We start from the raw sequence: 25,142 nt of genomic DNA on the forward strand, positions 1-25,142 counted from the left end.
TTAATTTATTATTATTAAATATTTCTATATATAATTTTTAATTCTTATAATATTATACATATTATATATATATATATATATATATATATTCAATATTAGACAAGATCATTCATTGATATGATTTATAACTAAGGAATTATTTTATTTATTTTTAAGAATTAATTTAAAAAACGAATATTTAATTTATTTTTATTCATTTTTATTGTTAATATGTCTAAATTGCTTATAATCTTGTAAATAAAAAAAATTAAATAATATAAAATATTAAATTCAAAATATTTATATTAATTAATTATATTTACATATTTTTTTAAATTAAATATATAAAACTTTTTTGTATATTATTTATTATAAAATTAATTTAAAAATCAAAAAAAAAAAAAATTATATTATAAAAAAAAAAATTAATAACATACAAGTAAAATAAAAATAAATAATTAAAAATCTTTTAAAAAAAATTAATTGTAAAATAAAAAAACTTTTTTAATTAATAATAAAAAATGCTATCCTTAAATAAAAAAATAAACAAAAAAAAATAAATTTTATAGGATGCATCAGAAGAAGAAGAATACTTAACAAAATATTCGACATAATGTTCTATAGCAAATAATTAAATATTATAAGAAGATGATTAAAAAGAAATTACTTTAAAATAAATTATTTAAGATTCAAAGAGTGGAATTCCTTCCTTAAATGAAGAAAAAGTAATGCAAATTTAAGCATTAAAACACTTGAAAGCAAAAAATAAATTATCAAACAAAAAGAAAATTAATAGTTTTTCATTTAGCAACAAAAAGTAACATACAAAAAATGGACAAAACATGAAACAGAAAAATTTTTTAAAGGTTTGCAATTATTTGGAACTGATTTTTCTTTGATTTCAAAAATTTTTTAATAAAGGACAAGAATATAAATAAAAGTAATTTTTTATTAATAAATATAAAATATAATTATTTTTATTAAAAATAAAAAGAATAAATTTAGAAAGGAAGAAAAATAAACATGCAAAAGATTGAATATGCAATTAAATAAAATTAAAAAATGAGATTTAATAAAATTCTTAAAAAATTAAATATATAGAAATAAATTTTAAATATAAATTAAGATATTATATGTAAAAAAAGAATTAAAATACTAAATAATTAAAGAAGACTTAGAAAAAGCTCATTTGATTCTATAGATTCTGTTGATATTGTAAATAATATAAATATTTACTTATATTTATTTTTAATTTAATTTTAATTTTAATTTTATATTTATATTTATATTTATATTTATTATTTATTTATTTATTTATTATTTTTTATTTTTTTTATATATAAATTGATTTATTTTTATATATATTTATATATTAAGGAAATAGTTGAATAAATAATTGATGTATAAAATTAATATTAAAATTTTAATTTAAACCTATATTCATAATGAATTTTTATATATATTCTTTATTTATTTATTTTATTTAGAAAAAATATAAAAAAATATTATCTATATACATTAATATTTATTTTATGTATTATTTTTTTAGTTTTATTATTTATTTGTGTTAAGGCATTTTTAATTATTTTTATCCAAATCAGTATAATAATATTAATTAATATTTTAAATTTTTCTTATTTTCTATATTATTAATAATATAAAAAACTATTTTTTATTTTAATTTTTTATTTATATTTTTCTGATTTAAATTATTTTTTAAAAATTAAATTATAATTTACCCTTATAAAATCGCTTAAAATTAAACTATATTATTTTTTAAAAGAATTATATATTTTATTTTTTTAATTATATATAATATATTTTAATTCTTATTATAACAATATTTTCATAATATAAATAACTAATAAAATAAATTATATTTTTAATACTAAAAATCAAAAAAAGAAAATATTATTTATTAAATAAAAAATAAACATGAGTAACCATAAATAATACACATCAAGTAAAAAATTAAATAAAGATAAAATATAACAAATTAACGAATAAATAAAAGCCAATAATACAAATTCCAACAATGAAAATAATTCAACAAACCAAGAATAAAATGAAGAAGTAGATGAACAAATATATGATTCATAATCATATTCTTAAGAAAGCTATTCTTAAGATTTTTCATGTTAAGAAGAATCTTAAAATAATAGTTATTATAATGAAAGTGATGATAATATAGATTAATATTAACAAAGTCAAAATTAAATAAATCATTTAAGTTAATTTAATTGTTCTAGAAAAATTATGTAAGCCACATCCGAATATTTTCCAGCAAATAAAAACATATAAATTTAAGCAAAACTTCCTTTAGGAATTTCCATTTCTCCATTTTCAAAACCAGATGTAAATATAAATAAAATTATATATTAAACAAAAAAATATATAAAAGTGTCATACAATAAGTTTTAGCTAAAATGAAGAATTAAAAAATTTTGTAAACTATAAAGAAATCGAAGATGTGGAAAGATGCCAATAATGTAAATTAATAATTAACCCTTTATGTCAAATTTCCGTAAAATCTTAATAATGGTAATGTAATGTGTGTTTTTCATAATAAAAATTGCCCAAAATATATAATAAATAACTAGAAAAAATATTTAAAGTTCGTAAAGAGTTAAATTATGGTTCTTATGATATTATTTTACCTTCTAAATATAAAGTTTAATATGAGACAGATCTTGTTTTTTGGTTTATGATTGATATTAGTAAATTTTCAACTTAAAATGATTTTTTGAAATTTACATGTTAGAGTATTAAAAATGCACTTTTAGGAAATTATATTTAAAGTTTTAAATAGAAAATTTTAGTAGGATTTATTGGGTATAATAATGAACTGCATTTTTTTAATTTAAATAAAAGAATTAAATAACCTTAAATATATGTGGTTAAAGATATAGAATTAGATATTGAAAATAAATAAAAAGAAGATTTAAATAAAAAAGATAATATTTAATAAAATCATAATGGTAGATTTATGTCCAGTATTTTTCGGTAAAAATAAGAAAAAGATACAAATATTATTTAGGAATAAAAATAATTATAATACCCTGATTTTGAGTTGCCTTTTCCAGATGATATTTTAGTAAATTTAGAAGAATGTGAAAATAATATTTTAATACTTTTAGATTAAATGGAAAATATGTATAATGTAAAAGAAGGAGATTACTAATAAGACGAAAAAATAAATAGTGCTTTTTTTAAAGCTTTTGATATTAGTCTTTAATAGATTTGTATGATGGGAGGTAGATTGTTTATTTTTCATTCAAATCCAAAAGTTTAAATAGTTGAAAATAGGAATTATTTTTTTAATTTAATTAAGAATAAATTTGATAATCTGTTTATTAATTTAAATATATTTTATTAGGAAAACTCATTTTAGGGCTTGTAAGAATTATTGTTTGGAAAATTGGTTAAGGAAACTAATGGGACATTAAAATGCTTTAATAGTGTAAATATTTAGAATTAATAATAATTTAATAATGTGGTGTAGAATTGTATTTCTAAATAATTTGCTTGGGAAGGAGTTTTAAGAATTAGGACTTCTTAAGATTGGTAACTTATAAACGTTTTGGGAAATTTAAAATCAAGAAATAATTAGAAAGACTTCTATACATTTTTAGGAGATGAGTAAAATATATATATATATATATATATTTATTTGTATATATTATTCTATTTTTAATATTAAATAAAGAAATACAAATTTAATTTTAGAATATTAATGTTAATATATGGATTTTAGATTAGATTACTTTTTTATTTAAGTAATTTCTTTTATTTTATTAATAATTTTTTTATTTAATTAAAGACTACGGTACTTTTTACAAATTAAAATTAATAAAGAATATTACGAGTTCATAATTATTCAATACCTTTAACTAAATAAGTTAATTTAATTCATTAAATGTTAAATTACTAAATATTATTTTCTTATTATATTAAATTACATTTTTCTTAAGTAAATTTAAAATTTAAAATAATATTTATTTTTTTAAAAAATAAAAAAGATTTTTTTTATTTAAACAGAAAATGCTTTAATAGAATAAAATCTTATTCAATCTTTAAGAAATTATATATTTTAATCTATAAAAAGCAATGACGTAAATAAAATAAATAAAAAATTATTAATTTTAATTTTTCAGAATAATATAATATAACCTATATCAGATTTTATGTTAAGTATACTTGGATTTTTAAAGAAAAAATATCTATTTAATTGTAATTTTTCTAATAATATTTTAAATTTTATTCTAATAATTAAAAATTAGATAAATATAATAATTTAATTGATTAAAAATAAAATAAATATATTAAATTTTTAAAAATGAATCCTTGTGAACTTTTTAGAAAATTTAACCCTTTAATTTTTGATGTTTATGATATTTTAAATGGTTAGTTTTATGATGAAAATGGAAACTATGTTTAACCATAAAAACTTGAATTAAATTACAATTCTATATACAACAAATAAATGATTTTAATAGATTAAGGATCTTAATTTATCCTTTTTATAAATCATAAGTACTTTTTTTAAAAAAATAAACTTGTTTTTATTTTTTTTTAAAAGTTTAATAAAAGACTAGTTAATATAAGAATGTTTTTAAATTGATTCTTTAGAATTATTAAAATAATAAATTTAAGTAAAAAAATAAAAAATAAAATATTTATAAATAAATTAGAATAATTAAGATAAAAAAAAATTTTAAAAAATGAAAAAATATAAATACTAATGAATTCTTTAACTTTGTAATTATTTATTTTACATAAAAATATAAAATTTATTAAAAATAGTATAAAATCTGAATAATTCTAAAAACTAGATATAGTTATTTCAGAATAAAATAATCCAAAAGAATATAAGTAATATATATAAATCTAAATATATTTTTATAAAAAATTAAATTTTTATAAAGAATATACTATTAATTAATCGAAGATTGTTATAATTATTATAATGGATTCAATAAAAGTCTAAAAGAATTTGTTTAATATATACTTAATTATAAATGATATTTTAGAGAAAATAAATATTTTTTTTTGTATCTAATTTGTATAAATGAATATATTATGATATATATTTTAAATTTTATGTTTATTAAAAATTTAATTAAACTTATATTAAAATATAAATAGTTATTAAAATATATTTTATTGATATATTATTTTCCTTTATATATAAATTACTTATTTTTATAATAAAATATAATTACTATAAATTAAGTTACTTAGTTAATATTTTTAAAGTTCTTACAAAACATATATCTTTACTAAAATTAAAGAAGCATAAATAAAAATTATATTTAAAAAAAATGTAAGAAAGATATAAATATTTAAGGATTATTTTATGTTTAATCAATAAAGGAGTTAATAAGTAATTATAAAAACAAAAAAGCAATATTCAAAAAAAAAAAAAAAAATTACAAAGTTTTAATTAAAGTGATTTAATAATTTTTATTTAAAATGAATAAAAATAAATTTTTTGTTAATTATTAATATATTTTATTTTAATTAATTTTATTTACTTTTTTTAATAATTATTTATTTAACTAAAAATAAAATATAGGTAAAAATAATAATTAAATATACATTTACTTGTATCTTTATTTAAAAATCAATTAAAATAATAAATAAGACTTTATTTATATAACTTTTTATAATTTTATTTTTCTGTATTTATTTTTTAAAAAGCTAATAATGCATTATTTATTTTTTTTCGCATTTTTTTTCGATAGATAGTGTTTTAAAAAAATAATTATAGAAAAAAAAAAAAATAATTGTATATTTTATTTATTTTATTATTTTATATTATTTTATTGTAAGCATTTATTTTTAATAAAATATTAGATAATTTTCATAATTTAAATAAATAATTAATAGAGAATAAATACTAATATTGTATCATTTATATTTTTTATTTTATTATTAAATATAATAGTTTTTTTTTATTATTTTACTACAATTATAATATTTTTAAGAATTAAATAGAAAAATCAATATTTTAAATTTTATTTTTTGTTTAGTAAAAATATAAACGTTAAATTTATTAAAAAAAATAAAATATATATATCTATAGTATTTAAATTTTTTATTTATTTTTATAATTAAATATAATATAAAAAATCAAAATTAAAGAAATATAAAAAATATAACTTTAAGGACAAAAAGAATGAAATAATAATACTAAAAAATATTATTAATTAAATTAAAATAAAAATCATATTTAATTTAAAAAATAAAAAAATTAAAAAAATTAAAAAAAATTAAATATAAAAAATTAAAAATTAAAAAAAAAAAATGCTAAACAAAAGAAATATAAAACATCGTAGATGTAATTTAAAAATAATATATATATATATATATATATATATATATATATATATATATCTTTATAAAAAAATATAATATTAGCTTTAAATTTAGTTGGGAATATATAATTATCAAAAGGAATGTATTTGTCATTAATGAAAAGAAAACTATAATAATAATAATAGGAAAAAATGCAATAATAAAAATATGGAAGAAAACCAGCATATATATATAATTAAATAAAAAGAAATAAGTTTTCAAAAAAAAGTATTGTTTGTGGTTCCTAATAAAAAAATATATTCATTTGATTGTTATAGAGATAAAGATTTAATTAGATAAAATTAATACCAAAAAATAATAAACCTAGAATAAGATGATGATATGGATACAGATTGTGAATAAATAGAATAATCAACTTACAATGTATTTAAGTCTTTATGTTTGGCATTATATTAAGAAAAAATGATCAAATATGAAAATTAATATTAATAATAAATGAAAAGTTTATGAAATATTAAAAAAAATAAAAATATTAATTTGGTAATAAAAATTTAAACAAAAAATTATAATTTTTTTTTGAATAAAAAATAATTTTTATTGTTTGAATTATTATAAATAAAGATAAAAAATAATTATTTTTATTATGAATAAAAAAAAAAAAAATTGAATAAATAAATATACATCACTTCAATAAATTCAATAATTTTTAAACATTTTATTTACTTATTTTTGAATTATTTAAAAATTAATACCATTATTCTTATGTTAATGATTTTTAATATTCACTAACTAAAACTTTAAACATATCTAATATTTTTTAACTAAGATTTTCTTAATTAACAAAGCAATCAACAATATATTCCATAAAAGTAATTATTTTTTCAGGTCTTTTAAATGCCATTTATAAGAGTCCTCTTTATATATAAAGTTATATATATACTTAATAATAAATATATATTTAAATCAATATATATTTATTATTATATATAATTTTATTTTATATAAGAAATACTCAAACGCTCTTTCTTTTAATTAGTCATCTGTATTACATTATCTCATAGAAAGACAAAATTTATAAATAAATTAATCTAAATATAAACTTACATTTTCAATATCAAATAAAGCAATTGAACCTAAAGATTTAACAAAATTTCTTGCAACTACTTTATTTAGCTTTTTTTATTGTTATTTTGTTTAAAAATATATTTAGTATAATATTAATTTTTTACTTTATTTTTCATATTTAAAGCTTCTACTATTTTCATACAAATAACATTTACATATTATTACATTAAATCTTAATAATTCATACAAAATTCATTTAGACACATAATTGCGTTATTACATGTGGCTAAATAGCTGTTTCCTAAATCGATTTCATCTGGTAAAAGTTTTACATTTTAAATTATATATTAGTAATATTATATTAAGTTTTCTCTTATTAAATTAGGGCTATTTTTAGCTATTTCAGCTAATAAGCTGAATATATAAGATCTTATTTCAAAATCATCTGCCTTTTTTAATATTTTATTTTAAAAAATAATAATAATAATCGTTTAATAAAGGAGATATATTTGTTTACATTAATAGTTAGATTAATAACATTAATAATTTAATTTAAATTTTAAAATTAAAGTATATTATTTTTACTAATATATACAATACTACATAATAAATCAATAGCCGTCAAAAATACTTATTTATGTTTTAAAATGTAATTTTTTGAGTTATTATTTTATTGCTACTATTACAATACTAGACTATAATTATTTAATATTTACATACAAATAGGATATATAGTAACACAGTATTTCAAAAAAAATACATCTTTTTCATCCCCAATTTAAATAATTTAAGAAAAGCATTCAATTATTGGCCTTATTTTGATATTATTAGTACCCATTTAATGACATTTTATAATTAATTCAGGTATAATAATATCTAAAATTTACTCATTTTTCATTTCTTTTTACATACTATCCGCTAAAGTACTAATAGCCATCAAAAGCATATTCAAACTATCATTATTATAGACTTTTAAAGCGGCCTTTATGACTTATATAAAATCCAATAAATAAGGCTTTAATATATGGGCTCCTTATTCTACAAATTCCTTTAAACAATGACATGCACATTCTTATAAATAAGACTGATTTTGGTTTATTCCATGAAATATTTATTGTAAATAAAGTCTTATTATTTCTTGTTAATTTGATTAGTTATCAACTAAGAAATAAGTGTATTAGGATATTGTCCATAATATAGAACTTTGTAATAAATAATGAGTGTTTGGAGTTGTATATGTTTATAATAAATTATTTATTAAAACATTCAAACTGTTTTCTATTATTTCTTTTTATCCTTAGGCGATTTAGCCTAGGCATATTATACCTAATTCTCTATATGTATATTTATATATATGTATTTATTTTTAGTTTACTATATTTTCCAATCTTGTTTTGTAAATGTTTCCTCTAGAAAAGGCTTTAAAATTTAAAAAACCTCATTTTGGAAATAATTTGAAAGCTTTTCAATGTTTCTTCCACATATTTTTCTTAGTGTGTATTCGCCTTCTCCTCCAAAATCATCACTTTAAGTTTGATTAAAGTCTAATTAATCTTCTTCGTTTTCTTCATTCTCTTCATTTTCCTCGTTTTAATTAATTTCTTCTGGTTTGCTTCCGTCGTTATTATTTGGTAGAATATTTGCTAAATCATCGTTTGTATAAATAAGTCCTTTTAAAAGATTGATAAGTAAACTAAATAAATAAATAAATAAATAAATAAATAAATAAATAAATAAATATATAATATATATATATATATATAATATTTTTATATATATAGTTATATATTTTTACTCTTTTAAATACACTTTTAAAATACTCATTCTTTTTTCATATTCATTTTTATCAGAATCCTCAAAAAATAAATATTCTTGTAAAAAATTACAAGCGCTTTTTTAAACTTCCACATCTTTATCTTAAATGCCCTAAATAATACATTTAATTGTATTATGTACATTTTTTAAAACCACATCTTTTTTAATTTCTACTAAATAAGTAATTCCTTAAAAACATCTTTGTCTAACTTTCGGATCTTAATTAGTGCTTCCTCCCTATATTAAAGTTTGTAAATAATTATCTATATTTTCAGAAAGGGCGGAAGGCATCAAATATATACATTAATTTAGTGCATTTATACTGATTTCTTATATTTATGAAGGAAAATCATTTTAAGTAAACCTAAACATTTATAAAATTAAATTATTTATATGAAATTCGCTATTTAGATTTTCACTGTTTATGCGTAAATCTTCGAATATCTTATAAATGCATTATAGTGTATTTTTTATTATTTAATTATCGGCTTAGTTTAAGTTTTAAACTAGGAAATTTATCTAATCAGAAGCTTTTTAAAAGCCTATTTTTATTACTATTAAAGTCATTAAATTACCTACTGCATTCCTTATAGGATATTAATGATCGTTAAATGTTTCAAATATTACTTATTGTATATATTTTAATGTGTTTTCGGGTAAAATGTCAAAGTTTCTTTCAATTAGTGATTTTAAAATTACGGCTTTTATTTTGTTTGTTTTGTTTGTTAGTTTGTTGTTTTTATTTTTTTACCTGCCATATGTCTGATGTGAAAATCTATTTCTGATTTAATTGATAGTATATATGATAAGTAATTATAGAATTCGGTTTTTTATGAATATTCTTGGATTTGTTTATATACTTATTTTTGCTTTTCGTTATCAGGGAGTTTAGATTACTCTAGTAATTATATTATTTAAATTAATATTTGTTAATTTGCTTAAAACATATATTATTTAGGGATTTTTTTATTTTATTTTTTATAATTATTATTTTTGTTTTGTTTTTTATTTTAATTTTTTTTTGAATACTTTTTTTTTTAGTAAATATAAAATGATTTAGTTATTAAATTTATACTCTTTTTAATATAATAAAATATATATAGAGAAAATTATAATGTTTTCCTGGTTTTTTTTTTTGATGTTAACTGAAAACTAAAATATACTTGTTTTTATTATAATATAAATAATTATAGATTAATAATTTTATATATATATTTTAGTAATAAAATAGTATATTTATAATAAGTATGCATTTATATATTTGTAATTTAAATATAAATAATAATTATGATTTTTTATTAGAATTTATTATTTATTTATTATGTTTAATAAATATATATATATATATATATATATATATATATATATATATATATATATATATATATATATATATATTGTTTTTATTTTATTGTGCTTACCCTTTATTTTTTTTATATTGTATAATACATTTAAAATATTAATTAAATCTTTTATTTTTTAAATTAAATATGAATATAGTTTTTAATTAAATTAATTAATTTTTTATTTATATAAATTATTATTATAAACTATTAAGTTTGTTCTTTTTTTAAAATAATTACTATATTAATAATTAATTTATTATTAAAAATAATTAAGGTTTACTATTTATTATATAGTTTTTGTTTATTTTTTTTATTTTATATATAAACATAAATAATTTTATATTGCTATTTTGTTTGTATTGAATTTTATATTAGTTATTTTCATTTGGGAGTAATATTTTGTTATATGATTTTTTTTCCTTTTTTTTTATTTTTTTGAACAATTTTTAGTCATTATTTTGTTGTTAAATTGTAAAGTATAAATTAAACATGAATTAAAATACATATAATTAATGAGGATATAGCATCAAAATAAATATTTTCAGTTATATTTGGTTATAAACTAAATTGTTTTGATAAAAATATGGAATTCTTTTATTAGTATTATTATAGTTATTTCATTTATTCAGTTATTTATCTGAGAAAGATGAATAATTTGATATTAAATATTAAAAAATATATATATATAATATTTTTTTTTTTAATTCAAATAAAAATAAATTTATTTAATTTTTTTTTTTTTTGTTAAATAAAAAAATTCAAGTAAATTTTTAAAAAAAAAAAATAAAAATAATCTTCTATAAATAAAAAAAATAAAATAAAATTAAATAATTTTATAAAATACCAAAAAAAAAAATATTTATTTTATAATTAATTCCACAAAAAAATATAAAATAAAATACTTTTTTTTTTTTTTTTTTAATAAAAAAATATAAAAATAGATTAAATTTTAAATATGTATTGTTCTAAAGGTGGAATTCATTTAAATTCTTAAATAAAATATATATGTACAGAGCCTTATTGTAAATAAGATCCGATTTTATGTTAAATATGTAAACTAAAACAACATATAAACCATAAAATAATGCCTTTATCAGATTTTTTATAATAATTAAACACAAAAATAAAAAAAAAATATAATCAAGAAGATGAAGGAGAAGTAGATATAGAAAAAATATGCAAATAGTCTTTTAATAATCTAAAAAGTTATTTATTGAAACAAATAGATTAAATAGAGAAAAATATAAACGAATATTTTGAAAATTTAGATTAGAGTTTTAAATTTAATAATATATAAATACAAAATGATATAAATGAGTTAGAAAAAACATAAGATTAATAATAATATATGGAAAAATTACAAAAAATAATAACAAATTTAGAATTCGAATCTTAGAATATAAAAGGAATAAAAAAACCAGTTTAAAATACTGAAATTTAACAAAAATAGTAATTTTTTTTAGATTCTTTGAAAAAAATTTACTTTTCTTTTCGAAATTCTTATAATGAAAGTTTTACAAATATAAATAACTTCGAAAAAATAATTTCTAATTTTAGTTAAGCCAATATGCCTATAATTAGTAATAATTTTGAATATAATATTTTTTAATCTGTTAATTCTGATTATAATGAAGATGAAAATATAAAAAGGACAGGTAAATCGAACTTTTTTAAGGAAAATTAATATAAACTAGATAATAAAGAAAAATAATAATGTCCTATTTATTTATAATAATAATAATTATTCGATTCTTTTTAAAAAAAGCCAACAAAAATTATGTTTATAGCTTCCCCATTTAAATGTTATACAAATAATAAAGACGGAAATTCTTTTTCGAAAAATTTTTCGGCTTTTAGTAGATATTCTAGTACTGGGAAAAACACTACTACATAAAGTGGATATTAAAAATTTAATAATTTTTAATAGGATTATAACGAAATTAATATTTCGACATTTATGAAAAATAGTACAGCTTCATATTAACCCAATTTTCATTTTTCAGATTAATTTAAACATGAATTTATACATTTGGAAGGTAAAAATATTGCTATAGGTACTAAAGATAATTATTAATCAAGAATGGTTTTATTAGAACCGAGTCTAGAGGTAAAACCTTTGAGAGTTATTTAATTTATTTTAAGAATAAATGAATGCTAAAATTAAGAATATGGGTAACCTTTAGCTTTAGGTATTTGTCATGGGGGATTGATATAGAAAAATAAATACTAATTTCATGAAGATAATAATAATCATGGGTGTTATTTATTGTCTAGTAGTGGGATTATTAGAAATCATAGTAATAAGAAATAAGATAGAAAAATTGGTTTTAGGTTTTTCTAAAATGATGTTATTATTTTAACTTTTAATCCTTTTAGGAAGACTCTTCAGTTTCTTAAATAAAGTTCTGGGGAGTAAGTTTAGATTAATGTGGTAATTGATCCAAATGATAAATTATATCCGTGTGTAAGAATTAGTTATGCGGCTGATTGTGTAGAATATTTACAGAAATTATGAGAGAGAAAAAAATAAAAAAATAAAAAAAATAAAAAAAATAAAAAAAACAAAGTTATTTTTTTTTATTATATATTTTTTATTTATATATATAATAAAATATTGTGGCATTATTTTATTTTTTTATATATTTATAAAATATATATATAATAATATTTATCTATATACAAATATATATATAAAAACATATAAATATATATATAAATATATATTTAAATATATTTTTATATTTAATTTTATTTTAATGTATGTATTATTTTTAATTTCTATTTTTATAGTTTTCGTAAATCATTTCTTTAAATATATATATTCTTTTTTACTTGTATTTATAATGTTTTATATATAATGTGTATTTCTCTCTTTTCATATATTATTTATAACCTTTGATAATAATAATCACAGATTTGTCAGAAAAATTACTATTTTTATATCTATTAGTGTTTAAACTTTGTATAAGAAAATATGAAAGATGTTAACTTTTTTAAGATTTCCGAAAAATTTCTTCTATATAGACGGGGCTATTCTCGATTCTTAAAATTGCAAAAAAAGTATTTTTATTAATAAAAAATTTGTTATGGACTAATTTATTAAATATTAAAAGAATATATAAAACACTAGTTTGAATGTTCTAATTCTTCTATTAAATATTATAATTTTTAATTTTCATTATTTAAAAATATTATTTTATAATTATTATGGATTTAGTACTTTTTAATACTTTATATAGAGAAGATTCTCTTAAAACAAATTTGTACTAAATATTTTGTTTTAATTATACATATAAAAAAAATAAAAGTATGTTATATATATAAGTATTATTATTAAAAAATTGATTTTAAGTAAATGTATTAATTTATATATTTTAAATTTCATTTTGCCAAGAAGATTTTGATGGGCTGTTTTAAGATATAAAGAAGATAAAAAATAATTTTATTTATTAAACAAAATTAAATAATTTTATTTAATATTAAATTAAATTATTAATATTTTTAATAAGAAAATATATAATAATAAAATAATATTTTTTATATAATATAAAATAGTAATAATTAATTGTAAATAAAAATAATAAATATTAATAAATATTAAAATAATACTTAAATTTATATATTTGAAATTTATTGATATTTATATATTTTTTTTTAAAATAAATAAAATGATAAAAGTTTTTAAATTGTATTAAAAATTAAAAATATAAAGACAAAAAAAATTAAAATAAATAATATAATAAATAAATATATATATATATATAAATATATATATATATATATATATAAATTTTATATTTATTTTTTACTATATATTTATATATTTTATATTTTAATATTTTCAATTAAATTATTAAAAAGGTATAATTTATTTTTTAGAAGGTTTAATTTCCCTCCTATTTGAATAATTATATGTTGTGAATCCAATTTTAGCTAAAAATCTTTTCAGGTGAGGACAATTTTCGCCACATTTCTTATGCAAAATGTATAGTTTAAGAAAATATTGCTTAAATTCTGCATAAGAAATTTACTAATTTTTTCCTTTATTGAAATATTTTAAAATTAATTCTTTTATTTATTATGAATTTTTATCTCCTTTTTTTTATAATTAAAAGAATATTTTATTTATAGTTTCTTCATTCAATATGTCTTTGTCTTCAAGGGTTTCTAAAATTTCTTTTTCTTCTAATTCATTATTACAATATTCAAATATATTAATTAATTCATCGTCTTTTTTTCTATTCAAATTTGATTTAAAAATAAAACTTGAATCTTATGTTTTTATATCTTCATCCACAGTTGATTAATTTTATTATATTATATTATTTTATTATTATAATAGATAATTCTCTTGTTAAAATATATTATTTTATAAAAATTATGTATTATTTTCATCTTGTTATTTATTATTAAGTTATTATTATTATTATTTATTATTATTATATTTATTATTATTATATTTTATAATTATTCAAATTATTATTATTATTTTTATTATTCGTATTATTATTATTGTATTTTTTCTTATTATTAGTATTCTTGTTGTAATTTTATTTTTATTAATTCATCATATTAATATTATTATTTTTAATATAATTTCTCTTATATACTATCTTATTCTTTTTTTAGATTTTAATTTTTAACTTCTTCTATATTTTTATTATCTATTTAAAACAGATTAATTGGATTTTTTAAAGAAAAATATTTATTTTAGATATTTTTAATTATTTCTATTTATACATCAAATTCATTTAATATTTTTTAAATAATAGGCCAAAGTAATTAATTATCTGTTTAAGTTTATTAATTTTCATAATTAAAATTATTATTATCATCATATTTTTAATAATTTTTATTAAAAATATTATATTAATTATCATTTTTATTATTAATATTGCTTTTTTATTTATTAAAGTTTTATATTATATTTTAATTTTATTCATCTTTTTTTTTTTTAAAAAAAAAAAAAATATCTGTATAAATATATAAAAATATAAATATATATATATATATTTATATATATATATATATTACATATTTCTATTGGAATTTTTCTTTTTATTATTTTTTTTTCTCCTGTAATTTTATCAATTTATATTTCCTCTATTTCTTAAAATTCTTAATTTTAATTTGAAAAACTTATTTTTTTAGGGACTTTTTTTATTATTTTTTTTATAATAGTCTTTACTTTTCCTGTTTTTTCGTCAATGAAGCTTTCTTCTATTTCTATTTCTTTTTCTATATAGTCTATTTGAGAGTTTTTTTTATTTTAATTGATTTATTTTTTCCTTATGTTCGGTTTTTGTTCTATTATAATTTTTTTTAGTCCATTTTCGTCTATTATTTCTTTTTCTTATTATATCCATCTGTCTTATTCTTCTATTTCTAAGGTTTCTTATTTATAAGAGATATTATCTATTTCTGAAGTAAAAGTTTATTTTTTAAAAAATTATAATTTTTCATCATCAGATGTTATTGTTTTATCTGAAAATTTTTTTTAAAAGCTAAATTAAGTTTCAACATTCTAATTAGGATTATATAAGGACATTTTAGATTATTTTTATAATGAATTATTTTATTTTAAAATTTAAGAATTATTATTACTTTATTATAAATTATTATTAGACGCTGAAAGGTTTTATAAAATAGAGTTATTTTTAGAATTTTTTATCGATTATATGTTAGAATTTCGATGTTATTATAATTATTATTATTATTATTATTTTTATTATTATTATTATTATTATTATTATTATTATTATTATTATTATTTATATGATATTTTTTATACATTCTTTCTTTATTTTTATATAACTTTATTTACTTCTATTTCCACTTCTTATTCTGTTTCTCTCATTGATTATACCTTTAATATTATACACATGTATATATAATTTTATTATTTTTATATATATTTAAACAATTAATATATTTTTATTTACTAAATGAATATAAAAAACATAAATTAATTTATATTAATATAAATATCATTTTATTATTCTATAATTTATTAATTTTGTTATATATATATAATTTCTATTTTTTGTTTACTTCGATTTCTTCTTCTTCACCATTTTCATTGATACGTTTTTCTATTCTTGTTACTGGCTATAGTATTTTCTATTTAATTATTTACTTTTCTGTAATTTGTTAAGAACTTGATTATTATTCATTTTCTTAATTTATTTCTATTGATATTTATTTTTTTAGTTTTTATTTTTTATTTTTCTGGTTATTCATCTATATATTAAAATATCTTTATTTATATTTTATATTTGTATTTATACTTTATAATTATAAAATAGATGTATTTCTATTTGTATATTATTAATCATTGTCATCTTAAAAATAAGATTATTAAGAATATCCACTAATATTAGGGTTAGTATTTTAATATTAAGACATCATATGTTTAATAAATTCCTATCTTTCGATATTTATTTATTAATTACTTCCTGGATTTTCTTAATAATACTATTAAATCTTCATTAAAGCCTTTTTTTAATCTTCAATATTTATTCCACTCTCCATTATCATTTAACATAAAGTTTACATATTATTTTATTCTTTAGAATCAAGAGATTTCATCATAAATTATATTTTTAAAAGTTCTTCTTTTAACATACTTTTTTTTTTTTTTTTTTTTTTTTAGTAAAAATTAAAATAAATTGTATATTTTTTTATTTTATTTTATAACAAATATTATATTTCAATATCTTAAGCTCTTTCTTCTGATTTTTCAAGTTTTTTTTATATTTTTTCTTTTTCTTTTTCCTCTTTTTATTTCATGAGTTAATTATGATCTTATTAATATTTAATTTTTTCGATTTAAATAGATAATTATTTCTTATCAACTTCGGCTTTATTTAAATCATCTTTTTATTAAGTTACCTCATAATTTAATTTTATTAAATCTTTTTCTTTATATTCTACTTAGAATTTCAAGTCTTTTATTTCTTCGGATTTTTTATCTAATTCAGTTGTATTTTCCTCTACTTTTTATTCCAGTAGACCTAGTTTATCTTTTAATTGTTAAACTTCCATTTATGACCCTTTTTACTATGAATTCCCGCTTTTTCCTTTTTCTTTTTATGTTTTAGTTTGGTTTTAAAAATAAGGCTTTTAAGATTTTTCTTTTAAAATGCGTTTTATATAATCCAAAATTTTTTAAGCTGTTTCTTTTTAAACGTCAATAAATTCTTGTTCTATGTATTTTTTTATTTCTTAAAATTCGTCTTCAAAATCATAATTTTATTCTTCTCTTTATTTTTCTTAGTTTTACTCTAAAAAAATATATATATATATATATATATATTTATATAAATAAATTTATATATATAAATTTATATATATATAAATATATATTTATTTATAAATATATGTTTTATTTTATTACTAGCTAACATTTAATCGGTATCGAATTTTTTTTTTCTTAGAGCAGCTTTTATTTCTTTAATTTATTCAGATACACCTGAGTATGTTGCTTATAATTTAGATGTTTTTGATAAAAACTTGGATATTTCTTAAATATTTTCTTCTGTGTCTTTTTATATTTAGTTTATTTGATTATCTTTTTCAATTTTATCATATTACATTTTAGCGAATTTTAAATCTTCGTTAGTATCAGTAGATTTATTAACATATATTTTGGGCTTTAATTTAATATTTTTATAAAAATATTATATTTATATATATATTTTTAGATTACTTTATTATCTTATTTTTTAGAGATTTTTTTACAAAATTAATTACTTATTTTTAATAAATGTTATTTAATTCTGTATTCTTTTAACGTCTATTTGATTCCTTGACCTTATTACACAAATTTTTATATATTTAATTAAGAAATACTCCCACTTGGGACTGATAAATTACTATCTATGCATGTAGATTATGTAAAAACGCATTCGTTTTCAAAATTTAACATTACCCCGCCTAAATTAGCATTCAATAGTATTCTATCCATAGTATTTGGTTATTCTTTATTTTATTGTGATGTAAAATATTAGAAACAGCCTTTTTTTTTATTATTTTAAGGAGATATGTTATCCATAAAATGCATTTTATTATTTTTCTTGATTATTTTATTAATGGTATTTTTTAAGGTATTTTAATTAATATTTTTTATATAAAAATATATTACTTATTTATTAAAAAAAAAAATTAAATATTTTAATTATTATTTATATTAACAAAAAAAAAAAAATTCAATAAATTGAATTAAAATCATCAAAATCTCCTTCTAAGGTAATTTAAGTAATATTTTTCTTTCTTTTTTCTTTTTTTTACAAAAAAAACCAAGTAATAAGAGGTGTTACGTATATAATAAACATAAAAATAGCTAAAGCAAATTATAAATAATCAAAAATATAAAAAAAAGGCTTTACATTATCCTATTAATAATCAATAATATAATAATTTAAAATTGTTTTATTTTAAAATTATTCATTTTTTGCAAATATATGAGCCTATCTTTTACTTATTACATATTCTTGGACTGATTTTACATATATTTGTATTCCGTATTAAAATAACAATTTATAATTTACAAAAAGACTATTTTAAAAAAATTAAATAATTAAATTCATATATATTTAAATATATAAAAATATATATATATATATATATATATATATATATATATATATATATATATATATTTACTTTATATAACTAGTAATAAATAAATAACAATTTTGATTGTATTAATAAAAAAATACTGTAGATGGATTTTTATTAAAAAAAGGTAATTTTATAGTATGATAGGAATAATATTCTAATTAATTTTATGAATAATTATTATATAAAATTAAATAGAAATTAAAATATTATGCTTAATATTAAATATGGCTTTATTAGGAATTTGATTATTATTAAAAAAGACATATCCTTGCAAAATAATCAGGTATTTAAAAATTATTTTCTTATTTTTATTTACTATAGAAATAAACGGGTATTGTTTAATATTATTTACACATCTTATAATGTTTGTAAACTGCATATAACTTATTTCCTTTCAAAACCATTTTATAATTATTTCTTAAGGAACAATTTAATACGAAATATCACATAACATAGCATCATTATTAAGAAATTAAGCTGTATAAAAAACTTTAAAAATATCTTCTTAATTATTATAGAGTACATTTTATATACTTACTGTAAAATAATCTAATTTTTTTAAATTTGAAGTATTTTATGGAGTATATTTATTACATATATATTCTAATTTATATATGAAGTTTATTTAATTTTCGTCCAAATGTAAAAACGTTAATTTATTTTCATATAAAATGGAAACAAGGAAATTTAAAATATTATTTTTATAGAAATAACTATGTACAGAAAAATCACTTATATATAAAAATCTCATATTTAATAATTTCGCATCTATACGATAATATCCTTTTAATTAAGATAATATTTTCGCAAATGTAATAAAAGTTTCTTAATAAGTCAGATCATATTTCGATAATACAAAAAAAAAAGGATCTATGTCGCAATTTTATTAATCTAATACTTCTATTTTTAGTATTTTCCCAAAATATTGACTATTATAATTTATAGTTTTAAATTAAATAAAATCAGTTATATTTTCTGATTTAAAAAAATCCATATTGTAGTTTATTTAATGAATTTCACTTTCTTATTGACAATATAAATAGGCTATAGGACAGTATTTCTAGTGTATTAATTTACAATATGAAAAATCAAAGTTTTGGTTATAATTTAAGATTTTATATGGGATGTTTTTCTATGATAATATTTCATTATCTTTCTTTTAAATAAATATTAGGTAGTTTTGGGTTATATACATTATTATTCCTATATAATCGTTATATACTACATCTATTGTAACCCCATATATTTCATGTACATCAATATAATTGATAGTTTAATCGAATATATCCTCCTCTATAGCTATTTATTTAGCTCCAATAAAAAAATCTTTGTTATCAATGGTTTGCTGAGGCTATTCTTATTCCTATGTATAGTGCATTTGTCTTATATTACTTTCCTATACCCCTATTTATCCCAAAGGACCTTAAAAAACAGCAAAAGGGATTTTAATTTCTTCAAATCTTTTTGCGAAATTAACAAAAATCCACTAATCTTCGAAATCAAAAGCCTTTATTTTATATTATTCCATATTTGCTTTGACTTAAATTTATCTAAAAATTGAATTTTTGGTATAATTAGAAACTACAAAAAAAGTTAATTCGAAAATTTTATTATCGAAATTGGATTTTATATTAATTTTCATTTAAGGCTTTTTGGAGATTTAGAGTATATTTATTCGATTTTTTAATTATAAAACACATATTCCTAAATTCCCGTTTTAAAAATCAACTATATTGAAGTCTTTTGTTGGAATATCTTTAGCAGCTTTTAGGACATTAGGGGTATTTTCTTAAGGGTCGAAAATTAATAAAGTATATATATTTTATAACTTTGATATATCAAAATAGTACGAAAGCTAGTAAAAAAATAACTGGTCAAAGTCAGAATAAAATAAAGTCTCTGCATTTATTTTATATTTGAAAGTATTATAGGTCCTTTTGTATTATAATTAGTTGTCTTAGCCAATATAGTATTCCATTATAACGGAATTTTGGTTTTCTTAAATACAGATAAATAATACAATATTCGTATTGAACACTTTTAAATTACATTAGAGGAAGTTAAGTTCTGTTATGTCATATATATATAAAAGAGTTACATTATATGTAGTTATATAACCTGTGTAACCATTTTAGGAATATATTCCGTATATATAAACTTAAAAATTTTTAGAAAATATTAACATAAGACCAGAGGTGGCTAATAGTTTAGAAAAAACCATTTATATGTCTAAATTTTATATGTTAGAATAATATATATATAAATATTTTTATTTTTACTTTCTATTTATTAATTTATTTTCATTTAGCTAATTAGTTAAAAAGTATTTTTTTTAAATACTTAATCATAAATTATTTAAAATACATATATATAACTAATTTCATCTCCAGTAAATACTGCTATCAAATCTTACGTAATAATTTTGAAAAAATAAACCTTATCATAAGGAATTTTTTAATAACTATAATTTGTTTAATTATCATAAAATAAATATAAAGAAAAAGTGATATTATCTTGATTTCTAACGCCTCCAATAAAAAAGACTTAATTATACTATGTAATATATAATATAAAAAAGTGAAAAATTATAGATAAATTTATAAATATAAATATTATTATTATTATTATATATATATATATATATATATATATATATATATATATTTTTTTTTTTATATTTATTTACCTTATTTAAAAATTCTAGTTTATATTAAAAATTATCTATGAAAGAGAAATCTTTACATTTAAATATTTATTTTCTTGTTTCTTATTAAGAAAAACATTTTTTCAAAAAAATATTATATATTATTTAATATTTATCATCTTCTTTTATATTAATAGTTTATTATATTATAAAAAAATAAGTATCTATAGCATCATTTTTATATTAAGAATATAAAATTTCATAGTTTATGATTTACTCATCGAATTCTATATTTATTTCATTATAGTTGTCTACATAAATATCATATTTTTCAAAGTCTTCTTAGTTTTTTATAAATATATACTCTAATTATGATCCTAAAATTTTATCATTTAAATCCATTTCAGCGTTTAAATCTTCAAAATTAATAGTTTATTTAAAAACACTTTACCCATATTAAGAAATAAACGGCTTTTATTAATTATTAACGAAATTTACTTATATAGTTATATAAAATTGTAGATCTTACTTATTATTAATTAAGTCTTAACTTTTACATAATATAGATATTTCTTATTCTTAATTTCTTGTAAAATTATTAGAATAAAGACTCAAATAGTTATCCTGTATATTAATTAATTTTCCTTTTCCTTCTTCTATATTTATCAAAAAAAAGCTATTTCTATTAAAATCTCCATTCTCATATGAAAGAGTATATGTATTATTTCCTTTACTAAAACTTTAATAATTATGTATACCAAACCGGTTATTTATGGTACAAAAAGTTGCTAAAAAATAATCATTATTAGCTAAAGCTTATCCTAAAATAACTATATAATCTTTATTAACTACAAAAGATTCTATAATATTATTTTTAGGCAAATATCTATGATTTAAACATTTAATGTTTTTTTAATCTGTTACATCTAAAATATATATATTATCAATATTAGTAATCATTAAATTATGTGTCTTTTTTTGACTATTTATATTTACGTTTATCAGAAATTCTGCGTTTAAAAAATTATTATCATATACAGTATTCATCTATATATTAGTTAATATATATTAATTATTAGAAAATTCTATTTTATCGTATGTAAGTTATCCTATAAAAGAAAATTATAAAATTAAATTCTTCTAATATGGATCTACACCAAGAGACTATAATTTTTCTAAGCAAGGCAATACGTTTTTATTTCCTATTTATATTTATTATGTAATAATATCTAAACTTAATTCTCTTATATAGAAATATTATTTTTATTCATTATTATTATTATTATTATTATTATTATTATTATTATTATTATTATTATTATTATTATTATTTATTATTAATGCTTTTTATTAATCTATTAATTATTTTGAATATGGGCAATATTGAATTAATAAATCTTTTACTTCCCTTTTTCTGTATATAATTCTACTCCTATTGTTTTCATTTATCGATCTTTACATTTAAGAGAATATTTTTCGTTTTTTACAGTCATGCTTTTATCTAAATTAAGATCTTCGATTTAATTTATACCTGTAATATCTATTATTAGGAATATCTGTTCCCATTAATAATCGCAGTCTAGAATTATGAAATCTAAATTAATATATTTTTTATTAGGCCTATAATATTACATTCCGTAACATTTATCAACGTTATATTTGAGTGATTTTGTTTTATTTTTGTAGGTTTAGTCATCTTATAGTTCAGAAACGGTTATTACTGTTTGATTTAGGAAAATATGCAGTTTAGTATCTTATATGTGGGTATGTTTTATAAAATTTTATACGTTTGAAAATTCTGAAATAATTTATATGCTAGGAAATATGGTCATTTCTTTTATTTCAGGGTCTTTTTCTGATTCGGTTTCAAATTAGTATTCTACATTTGTTTCTTTTTTGATTTTAGGGTCTGAAAAAGTAAAGTTATCCATGTCTATTTTCATTTCTGAAACAAGCTTATTTAAGTTAACTAAACCATATTCATTTTAAGATAGAGTTATTTAATAATCTTTTTTAGTTTGTGATTTTATTTTAGATAAAAGAAGAATATATGTAAATATAGAGAATATTATATTTATTATTACATACATTATTTTATTTTTATGCTTTTATTAATTATTAGAAAAAATTATATTTATAAAATACATTATTTTTTTTTTAATTTTTTATTATTAATATGATAAATATGTTTATGCATAATTCTCAAAATCTATTTTTAATTTTATTTTTATTTATATATTTTAGAATTATGATTTATTATTTTATTATTTTAATTATAAACTTACTAAAAATTTGATTATAATTAGGAATAAGTAAATATTTGAAAAATATAATTATAAAAAATAAAATATTTGTATATATATATTTATTAATATATATATATATATTTATAAATATATATTATAAATTATATATATTATATAAAATTTGCATTTATTAAATTATATTTATATATATATAAAATAAATTTGTATATATATAATAATAATATAAATACTATCATTTAAAATAACTTATAAATTATTTTTTTAATATCTAAATTATTGAGAATAAAATGTAGGAAAAAATGGTAAAAAATAATAAAAATTAAAATTTACAATATGGAAATTAAAACATTTATAAAAAATAAAAATAATTAAAAAATGTTCTTTAAATCATTAAATTTAATAAGTTTTAAATTCAGATGAATAAAAAATATTATTTAAAGCTATAGTTTAGATTATGAATGAATAAAATATTTAATAAATAGATGAAAATTAATTATGGAAATATATTTAAAATTGTTAATAGTTAAAGTCTATTTTTATAAATGAATAAATATTGAGGAATATAGTTTAATTATTACATGAAAAAAATAAAATATTTTATGATAGAAAAAAAATATTATATATGCTTTATGAATTTATAAAGTTTTTATTTTATTTCAGTAAAATAAATTAATTTTGTTTTTTTTATTTTTTATTCTAATATTTTTAATTATATTTAAAAATATATCTTATTAAGTAATAATTATATATAAATATTTAAATGGATCTTTAAAATAATTATAAAATAAAAAGAAGGATAAAATATTTTAGAAATAAAAATATAGAATAAATTGTATTTATATTGAATTTAAAAAATTTGAAAAGAATAAACAAAATATAAAAGAATTAAGTGTTAAAGTAAATAAATAATAAATTTATATATACAATTAAACAAAAAATAAAAAAAAAAAATTATATAAATATAAATAATTATATATATATATAAAATAATAAAAAAATTAAATAAAATAGTATAGTATTTATAATAAAATAAAATATAATGTATAAAAAAAAAAATATAAAAAAGAAAAATAATATTAAAATAAT

General features: G+C 15.3%; 2 protein-coding genes across 2 annotated transcripts, besides 69 other annotated features; both read right to left on the minus strand. All coding sequences in view use genetic code 6, as the record gives it.

Annotated features, from left to right (window-relative positions):
* Positions 1-45: 45 nt before the first annotated feature.
* Positions 46-89: a microsatellite.
* A 145-nt stretch (positions 90-234) lies between these two features.
* Positions 235-270: a microsatellite.
* Positions 237-270: a microsatellite.
* A 636-nt stretch (positions 271-906) lies between these two features.
* Positions 907-971: a microsatellite.
* Positions 916-982: a microsatellite.
* Positions 983-1,215: 233 nt separating this feature from the next.
* Positions 1,216-1,277: a microsatellite.
* Positions 1,216-1,285: a microsatellite.
* Positions 1,221-1,258: a microsatellite.
* Positions 1,252-1,352: a microsatellite.
* Positions 1,254-1,354: a microsatellite.
* Positions 1,272-1,309: a microsatellite.
* A 147-nt stretch (positions 1,355-1,501) lies between the features above and the next one.
* Positions 1,502-1,543: a microsatellite.
* Positions 1,504-1,543: a microsatellite.
* Positions 1,544-1,645: 102 nt separating this feature from the next.
* Positions 1,646-1,678: a microsatellite.
* A 1,956-nt stretch (positions 1,679-3,634) lies between these two features.
* Positions 3,635-3,678: a microsatellite.
* Positions 3,679-3,743: 65 nt separating this feature from the next.
* Positions 3,744-3,793: a microsatellite.
* Positions 3,746-3,797: a microsatellite.
* Positions 3,798-3,953: 156 nt separating this feature from the next.
* Positions 3,954-4,014: a microsatellite.
* Positions 4,015-4,261: 247 nt separating this feature from the next.
* Positions 4,262-4,317: a microsatellite.
* Positions 4,318-5,460: 1,143 nt separating this feature from the next.
* Positions 5,461-5,502: a microsatellite.
* Positions 5,474-5,530: a microsatellite.
* Positions 5,478-5,535: a microsatellite.
* A 235-nt stretch (positions 5,536-5,770) lies between these two features.
* Positions 5,771-5,806: a microsatellite.
* Positions 5,807-6,213: 407 nt separating this feature from the next.
* Positions 6,214-6,256: a microsatellite.
* Positions 6,217-6,281: a microsatellite.
* Positions 6,220-6,280: a microsatellite.
* Positions 6,222-6,282: a microsatellite.
* Positions 6,228-6,287: a microsatellite.
* Positions 6,235-6,287: a microsatellite.
* A 46-nt stretch (positions 6,288-6,333) lies between these two features.
* Positions 6,334-6,375: a microsatellite.
* Positions 6,376-7,225: 850 nt separating this feature from the next.
* Positions 7,226-7,301: a microsatellite.
* Positions 7,230-7,274: a microsatellite.
* Positions 7,264-7,302: a microsatellite.
* Positions 7,303-7,603: 301 nt separating this feature from the next.
* IMG5_092320 (transportin 1, putative) lies at positions 7,604-10,162 on the minus strand (the record flags this gene model as incomplete). Its single annotated transcript, XM_004035655.1, has 4 exons — positions 9,929-10,162; positions 9,170-9,878; positions 8,738-9,055; positions 7,604-8,696 (listed from the first exon to the last, which is right to left on the minus strand). The coding sequence occupies exons 1-4, from the start codon at positions 10,122-10,124 to the stop codon at positions 7,604-7,606; spliced, it is 2,316 nt and encodes a 771-aa protein (XP_004035703.1). The 5' UTR covers positions 10,125-10,162.
* Positions 9,047-9,107: a microsatellite.
* Positions 9,100-9,142: a microsatellite.
* Positions 9,100-9,151: a microsatellite.
* Positions 9,110-9,156: a microsatellite.
* Positions 10,138-10,198: a microsatellite.
* Positions 10,139-10,199: a microsatellite.
* A 310-nt stretch (positions 10,200-10,509) lies between these two features.
* Positions 10,510-10,575: a microsatellite.
* A 102-nt stretch (positions 10,576-10,677) lies between these two features.
* Positions 10,678-10,717: a microsatellite.
* Positions 10,718-11,192: 475 nt separating this feature from the next.
* Positions 11,193-11,279: a microsatellite.
* Positions 11,280-11,294: 15 nt separating this feature from the next.
* Positions 11,295-11,354: a microsatellite.
* A 1,689-nt stretch (positions 11,355-13,043) lies between these two features.
* Positions 13,044-13,085: a microsatellite.
* A 6-nt stretch (positions 13,086-13,091) lies between these two features.
* Positions 13,092-13,128: a microsatellite.
* Positions 13,097-13,126: a microsatellite.
* Positions 13,129-13,157: 29 nt separating the features above from the next.
* Positions 13,158-13,265: a microsatellite.
* Positions 13,160-13,257: a microsatellite.
* Positions 13,161-13,257: a microsatellite.
* Positions 13,266-14,249: 984 nt separating the features above from the next.
* Positions 14,250-14,312: a microsatellite.
* Positions 14,251-14,314: a microsatellite.
* Positions 14,258-14,311: a microsatellite.
* Positions 14,315-14,832: 518 nt separating the features above from the next.
* Positions 14,833-15,054: a microsatellite.
* Positions 14,927-15,109: a microsatellite.
* Positions 15,110-15,499: 390 nt separating this feature from the next.
* Positions 15,500-15,554: a microsatellite.
* Positions 15,555-16,218: 664 nt separating this feature from the next.
* Positions 16,219-16,295: a microsatellite.
* A 644-nt stretch (positions 16,296-16,939) lies between these two features.
* On the minus strand, positions 16,940-18,503 carry IMG5_092330 (hypothetical protein). Its single transcript, XM_004035656.1, has 4 exons — positions 18,232-18,503; positions 17,920-18,175; positions 17,221-17,806; positions 16,940-17,148 (listed from the first exon to the last, which is right to left on the minus strand). Exons 1-3 carry the CDS (start codon positions 18,468-18,470, stop codon positions 17,465-17,467), a joined length of 837 nt encoding a protein of 278 aa, XP_004035704.1. The 5' UTR covers positions 18,471-18,503; the 3' UTR covers positions 16,940-17,148; positions 17,221-17,464.
* Positions 17,815-17,904: a microsatellite.
* Positions 18,504-18,603: 100 nt separating the features above from the next.
* Positions 18,604-18,642: a microsatellite.
* Positions 18,643-19,109: 467 nt separating this feature from the next.
* Positions 19,110-19,183: a microsatellite.
* A 2,560-nt stretch (positions 19,184-21,743) lies between these two features.
* Positions 21,744-21,809: a microsatellite.
* Positions 21,810-23,044: 1,235 nt separating this feature from the next.
* Positions 23,045-23,129: a microsatellite.
* Positions 23,062-23,156: a microsatellite.
* Positions 23,157-24,136: 980 nt separating this feature from the next.
* Positions 24,137-24,249: a microsatellite.
* Positions 24,144-24,209: a microsatellite.
* Positions 24,144-24,212: a microsatellite.
* Positions 24,250-24,634: 385 nt separating the features above from the next.
* Positions 24,635-24,674: a microsatellite.
* Positions 24,675-24,825: 151 nt separating this feature from the next.
* Positions 24,826-24,886: a microsatellite.
* A 190-nt stretch (positions 24,887-25,076) lies between these two features.
* Positions 25,077-25,117: a microsatellite.
* Positions 25,099-25,129: a microsatellite.
* Positions 25,130-25,142: the final 13 nt, after the last annotated feature.

The sequence above is a fragment of the Ichthyophthirius multifiliis genome (assembly GCF_000220395.1).
Source record: "Ichthyophthirius multifiliis unplaced genomic scaffold scaff_1120509250730, whole genome shotgun sequence".
Lineage (NCBI taxonomy): Eukaryota > Ciliophora > Oligohymenophorea > Hymenostomatida > Ichthyophthirius > Ichthyophthirius multifiliis.